This window comes from Punica granatum, chromosome 6 (genome assembly GCF_007655135.1).
Source record: "Punica granatum isolate Tunisia-2019 chromosome 6, ASM765513v2, whole genome shotgun sequence".
In the NCBI taxonomy this organism is placed as follows: Eukaryota; Viridiplantae; Streptophyta; class Magnoliopsida; order Myrtales; family Lythraceae; genus Punica; species Punica granatum.
The window spans coordinates 9394578-9401676 of NC_045132.1; the positions used below are offsets into that span (position 1 = coordinate 9394578).

The following is a 7099-nucleotide window of genomic DNA, read 5'->3' on the forward strand; positions in this document are numbered from 1 at the left end:
CCCATTATCTGTAACAGTACGATAAGAAAAATATTCTTACAACAGAACAAGACACGTACATTATGACATGACTCGGCCATCGGGTGCTTTGTGGATGGGACTTTATGAGTCGTCCTAGTGAGGGGAAAGGTTATTGCAACGGGTCACCTTGGCCCCAGCTGAAGTTCGGCAGTTAGGGTATCGACCAAACTTATATACATGCATGGACATTGCATTGTTTTGGTTGTGGCCTACACTACAAAAGCTCTTGTAAGAGTAAGATTTCCAGATAGCCACCTAGCAACATTAAAAATTTAAAAAGGCCACCGTGTGCAATAATGTACAGTAACTTCATTAATTTTTTCGAATCGTCCTGATTTGGAGATGGACATTTTGATCGTGCATATCCCATCTCTTGCCCAAATGGAAATCCGCATGGACGTACCTAATCTTATTTGGTCTACCAATGTGAATGCTCTTCGAGAGCTACATGGGCATCGAATCTGGCCTTATTACGAGGTATAATTTAGGAGTTGTGGGAGAAATTTAAGGTGGCACCCGACCATCCTCGTTTATTTTTCTGCATGTTCAAGTCCCTCATATCTATCAAGGGTTTTTAAAACGATAAATTCCTTCTTTTTTCTGAAGCGCTCCCTGTATAAAGGACACTAAAAATAGATGTGAGGAGATGCTTCTATCATAGGATTTCGTGAAAGAACAAAAATAAGAGAGATCGGTCACCAGCAACGAGGAATAATGGCGTCTGTTTGATTTGGATTTTGCACATGCAATTTCGAGAAATTCAATAATCAGAGGGCCAAATACCCTTGGATCCTACTTCAAATTAGAGGAGAGCTTTTACACTTTTTGTATTAAAAGACCAACTCCTTGGGTTTCTTGCCCAGTCTCTCACGCCCATGTGGCACCAAGAGAGACGGTATCAGAGACGGCTCCCCGCTCGAGGCGTCTCTCAGCAAGAGACGCGTTTCTTTACAGAGAGACCAATCATTGGCCGTTGCGTGGTAGCCGTAAGTCCCACGTGGTAGCTGCTTCTCTTTTTTTTTTAAATAAAATTATGGGACCACAAGAGTCCCAATCAAAGACAGGTTATAGGAGTTTCGAGTGTCTTAGTGACGCAGCGCGGATCACGGTTTCTCGCGCCTAAATCTGAATTTTAGACTCGAAGGGAATAGAACACGGCTAAACCCTAACAATATGCTGAAAACAAAGAGTTATGGCAAACTCAAAATATCATTCAACAAAAGGTATTTTTCTGCCCCCTCTTACAATGAGGTGAATAGCCTATATATAGAGGGAATACACCTCCATTGACTCTAGAATAGGAAACTGACACCTATACTCCTCTAGATTACTTTCCTAAAATTGAACAAGGAAATAATCTGAAACAGGAAACTTCAGACTCCTAACTCAAGCTAATATAGGAAACAATATCTAATTAAGAGAAATTGTACTATGGCAATATTCTTCTCTAGTAGCAGCCGAAGTCTTCTAGAATATGGGCTGTCACTTTAGGCGGGACTCCTCGTCAGTCTCCCCCACTTGTGGAAAGCTCGGCCTCGAGCTTGTGCTGAACTCAGGATATAATGGCTCCTTCGAATCATAGTAGGGGTAAATGTCCGCCACATTGAATGTGCGTGAAATACCCATGGACTCGGGAAGATCTATGACATACGCATTGTCATTTATCTTTTTCAACACCTTGTATGGACCATACTTCTTCGGCTTCAGCTTGTTATAACTTCCAACTGGAAATCTTTCTTTCTGAAGAAACACCATCACCATATCCCATTCTGAAAAGAGTCGCTCTTTGCGATGTTTGTCGGCGGCCTTCTTATACTTCGCATTTGTAGCTTCCAGCTTTTGATGAACTTGTTGCTGCATTGATTGTACCTCCATTGCCATGCTTTCAGTTGCAGCATTGCCTTTGTAGGTCTTTGGTGGCTTGATCAAATCGATAGCATGCCTTGGAACCTTTTGATAAACTATAGAGAATGGAGACCTCCCAGTAGCACTATGAATGGCACTATTGTAGGCAAATTCGGCTTGAGCAAGAGCGAAATCCCATTGCTTCGGTTTTTCTCCACAAATGCGACGAACCATATTTGCCAAGGTCCTATTCATCAATTCCGTTTGACCATCTGTCTGTGGGTGAGCTGTGCTACTGAACTTTAATGAAGCATCGAACATTTTCCATAAGGTAAGCCAAAAATGGCTAAGGAACCTGGTGTCTCGATCTGAAACGATGGACTTAGGAACACCGTGCAAACGAACCACCTCTTTGAAAAACAATCGAGCCACACTTGAAGCATCTGTAGTTTTTCGGCATGGTATGAAGTGTGCCATCTTTGAGAATCTATCTACAATAACAAAGATCGAATCCATACCCCGTTGAGTACGAGGCAACCCCAATATGAAATCCATTGACAAATCCTCCCATATATCCTCAGGTACCGGCAACGGTAGATAGAGACCGGTGTTTTGCTTCTGTCCTTTAGAAGTCTGACACGTATGGCACCTCCGCACGAACTTCTCCACATCACGACGCAATTTAGGCCAATAAAACCTCTCCGAAACAGCAGCTACGGTCTTGTCACGTCCAAGATGTGCAACTAGTCCTCCACCATGTAAATCCCTAATCAGTTTCTCTCGGAGGGATGAACGAGGAATGCAAAGCTGGTTACCTCTCATCAGAAATCCCTCATGGTTGTGAAACTCTCCAGCCGCTTGGCGATTTTGCACCTTGGACCAAGCTTCGGCAAAATCCTCATCATCCGCGTACTGCTCCTTCAATTTTTCGAACCCGATAAGTTCGCTTCTCAACATTGTCAGCAGTGCTGCACGCCTGCTTAATGCATCGGCAACCTTGTTTTGCACACCTGATTTGTGCACTAGTTTAAAAGGAAACTTTTGAAGAAACGTAGTCCACCGCATGCATGATGTTACTGCCGATCCGCTTCTGACTATTCAAATACTTCAGTGCTTGGTGATCAGAGTACAAAATGAACTCCTTGCCTATAAGATAATGCTCCCAATGCTTCAACGCACGGAAAACAGCATAGAATTCCTTGTCATAGGTTGACCAGCTCCGACGGGCATCGCTAAGCTTTTCACTAAAATATGCGACTAGCCGTTTCTCTTGTGATAGAACAGCTCCAATGCCAACACCACTCGCATCGCATTCCACCTCAAATAGTTTCTCAAAACATGGCAATGCTAGAACTGGAGCTGAGCATAACTTCTCCTTGATCAATGCGAAACTAGCTTCTGCTTCTTCTCTCCAATTAAACCTCCCTTTCTTCAAGCATTCGGTGATTGGGGCCATGATCGTGCTGAAGTCACGTATAAACCGTCTATAGAATGTAGCTAGGCCATGGAAACTTCTTATTTCTCCAACCGTTTTTGGAGTAGGCCAATCTCTAATTGCACTGACCTTCTCATCATCAACCCGAATGCCTTCTGAGCTTACTATATACCCAAGGAACAGTAAGCGCGACGTCATAAAATTGCACTTCTTAAGATTGATAATCAACTTATTCTTCCGCGGCACAGTCAATACCTCACACAGATGCATGAGATGGTCATTGGTCGATCTGCTATATATCAAAATATCATTGAAGTAGACAACTATAAACCGGCCAAAAAAAGGTTTGAGTACCTGATTCATCAATCGCATAAACGCACTGGGAGCATTTGACAACCCGAATGGCATTACCAACCACTCATAAAGCCCATCTCTAGTTTTAAATGCAGTCTTCCACTCATCTCCTGGACGAATTCGAATCTGATGGTATCCACTCCGAAGGTCAATCTTGGAGAACACCACCGCCCCGTGTAATTAATCCAGCATATCATCAAGCCTTGGAATGGGAAACTTGTATCCCACTGTAATCTTGTTAATGGCCCTGCTATCGACACACATACGCCAGCTCCCATCTTTCTTCGGAGTCAATAATGCAGGCACGGCACATGGACTCAAACTCTCTCGAATATGACCTTTTCTTAACAGTTCCTCTACTTTCTCCTAGAGTATTGCACTCTCGTGTGGACTGGCAACTCCTCAGGAATGATCTCTTCAAATTCTGCAAGTAGGGGCTTCACTTCCTCTGGCACCTCCACGATTTGCTTCTGCAATGGTAAATCCTTCACAATCAGCACATGCAATTCCTTTGACTCTTAAAATCAACTTCAATCTCCCGCTCCGAATGAGTCTTTATCAAAAACGCTTTACCCTCCACTTTCGGGACAGCTTTGGGCTTAGGTTTTTCTGATAAGGGTACTAGGGTGTAGCGTACCCCTTCCTTTACGAGCCGATACACATTCTCTTTGCCATGGTGTTTTGCATCAGTGTCATACTGCCAAGGTCTCCCAAATAATAGGTGGCAAGCTTCCATATCCACAACGTCGCAGTACACCTCATCTCGATATTTGCCAATGGAGAAAGGAACCTTGCATCGTTCGGTCACTCGGATATCACCCACTGACTTTATCCAGCCAATCAAATAAGGATTTGGGTGCTTCTCAACTAGCAACTCTAGCTTCTCAACCACAGCTCTTCCTATGATATTCTCTTGACTTCCGCTGTCAATAATCAAGTTGAAAGTGCGTGAATGAATGTTGCACCTAGTGCGAAATAACTTGTTTCTCAGGGATTGGTCTTCTTGCTTAGGTGCGAGCATCAACTTCCGAACCATGTATGTTTGCTCATAATCATCATCACCGCTGTATTCTTCATCTTCATCTTCCTCTTCCTCTTCCTCAGGATCGCATAACACATCTTCAACATCTTCCTCATGCTCCACCAAAGCGATAGCCTTTCGCCGAGGACAATCACTTGATCGATGACCCGGCTGGTTGCACTTGAAGCACTTTGCTGTGAATTGCTTGACAAGAGAATTTTGGTTCCTTGAAGCTCCAGTCTCGGTGACCAACTTTTTGCCAGCTGATTTATCGAAATTTCCTTGACCTTGCTTGTTTAATCCGGGTTGTTTAGTAGCTTGGCTTCTTTCTGCAGAGGCTTGTGATGATTCTGCATAATTCCTGCGATATGAATTTCCCCTGTCTTGCGTCATCATCTCAGCCTTGAGAGCTAAGCTTCGAGCATCATCCACCGTTGCTACCATCTACACGCCAATCTTGTCCCGAATAGTTGGCTTTAAACCTTCCATATACCGGGCAACTTGTTGGCTCTCTGACTCGTTTAGTGCATTACGCTCCGCCAACCTTAGGAATTTACCAACCACTCATAAAGCCCATCTCTAGTTTTAAATGCAGTCTTCCACTCATCTCCTGGACGAATTCGAATCTGATGGTATCCACTCCGAAGGTCAATCTTGGAGAACACCACCGCCCCGTGTAATTAATCCAGCATATCATCAAGCCTTGGAATGGGAAACTTGTATCCCACTGTAATCTTGTTAATGGCCCTGCTATCGACACACATACGCCAGCTCCCATCTTTCTTCGGAGTCAATAATGCAGGCACGGCACATGGACTCAAACTCTCTCGAATATGACCTTTTCTTAACAGTTCCTCTACTTTCTCCTAGAGTATTGCACTCCGTGTGGACTCATGCGATAATGGGGCAGATTAGGTAAGCTTGCTCTGGGATCAAGTCGATTTGGTGCTGAATACTCTCATTGGAGGCAACTCATCTGGCAACTCCTAGGAATGATCTCTTCAAATTCTGCAAGTAGGGGCTTCACTTCCTCTGGCACCTCCACGATTTGCTTCTGCAATGGTAAATCCTTCACAATCAGCACATGCAATTCCTTTGACTCTTTAAAATCAACTTCAATCTCCCGCTCCGAATGAGTCTTTATCAAAAACGCTTTACCCTCCACTTTCGGGACAGCTTTGGGCTTAGGTTTTTCTGATAAGGGTACTAGGGTGTAGCGTACCCCTTCCTTTACGAGCCGATACACATTCTCTTTGCCATGGTGTTTTGCATCAGTGTCATACTGCCAAGGTCTCCCAAATAATAGGTGGCAAGCTTCCATATCCACAACGTCGCAGTACACCTCATCTCGATATTTGCCAATGGAGAAAGGAACCTTGCATCGTTCGGTCACTCGGATATCACCCACTGACTTATCCAGCCAATCAAATAAGGATTTGGGTGCTTCTCAACTAGCAACTCTAGCTTCTCAACCACAGCTCTTCCTATGATATTCTTTGACTTCCGCTGTCAATAATCAAGTTGAAAGTGCGTGAATGAATGTTGCACCTAGTGCGAAATAACTTGTTTCTCAGGGATTGGTCTTCTTGCTTAGGTGCGAGCATCAACTTCCGAACCATGTATGTTTGCTCATAATCATCATCACCGCTGTATTCTTCATCTTCATCTTCCTCTTCCTCTTCCTCAGGATCGCATAACACATCTTCAACATCTTCCTCATGCTCCACCAAAGCGATAGCCTTTCGCCGAGGACAATCACTTGATCGATGACCCGGCTGGTTGCACTTGAAGCACTTGCTGGAATTGCTTGACAAGAGAATTTTGGTTCCTTGAAGCTCCAGTCTCGGTGACCAACTTTTTGCCAGCTGATTTATCGAATTTCCTTGACCTTGCTTGTTAATCCGGGTTGTTTAGTAGCTTGGCTTCTTTCTGCAGGGCTTGTGATGATTCTGATAATTCCTGCGATATGAATTTCCCCTGTCTTGCGTCATCATCTCAGCCTTGAGAGCTAAGCTTCGAGCATCATCCACCGTTGCTACCATCTACACGCCAATCTTGTCCCGAATAGTTGGCTTTAAACCTTCCATATACCGGGCAACTTGTTGGCTCTCTGACTCGTTTAGTGCATTACGCTCCGCCAACCTTAGGAATTTCGCTGTGTAATCATGGACGGACCTCGACCCTTGCACACACCTCTGGTATTTCATGAACAAATATTGCTCATAATCTGGAGGAAGAAATCTAGCCCTCAACATTCGCCTCATGCGTTCCCATGTTTGGATGGGCTACTTCCCTACACGTCCTCGGTTCTCTTGCACACGATCCCACCAAGCAGATGCTCTTCCCTTCAATCGGTATGCCACCAGCTTCACGCGCTTCTCCTCTGGAACCTCTGCGTATTCGAAGAACCGGTCGACTTCTGA

At 44.4% G+C, this 7099-nt stretch overlaps 1 protein-coding gene across 1 annotated transcript; it reads right to left on the reverse strand.

Annotated features, from left to right (window-relative positions):
* Positions 1-2893: 2893 nt before the first annotated feature.
* LOC116212133 lies at positions 2894-5120 on the reverse strand. The gene is made up of 3 exons (XM_031546707.1): positions 4293-5120; positions 4016-4125; positions 2894-3590 (listed from the first exon to the last, which is right to left on the reverse strand). Exons 1-3 carry the CDS (start codon positions 5118-5120, stop codon positions 2894-2896), a joined length of 1635 nt encoding a protein of 544 aa, XP_031402567.1.
* Positions 5121-7099: the final 1979 nt, after the last annotated feature.

Bases quoted from the DNA above. Each gene is read 5' to 3' on its own strand.
- LOC116212133 (XM_031546707.1), bottom strand. From the start codon at position 5,120: ATGGTAGCAACGGTGGATGATGCTCGAAGCTTAGCTCTCAAGGCTGAG. The intron at 4,126-4,292 runs GTACGCTACACC...TTACCATTGCAG, and splicing joins ATCGGCTCGTAAAGGAAGGG to AAGCAAATCGTGGAGGTGCC. The intron at 3,591-4,015 runs GTAGAGGAACTG...GATATATAGCAG, and splicing joins GTGCAATACTCTAGGAGAAA to ATCGACCAATGACCATCTCA.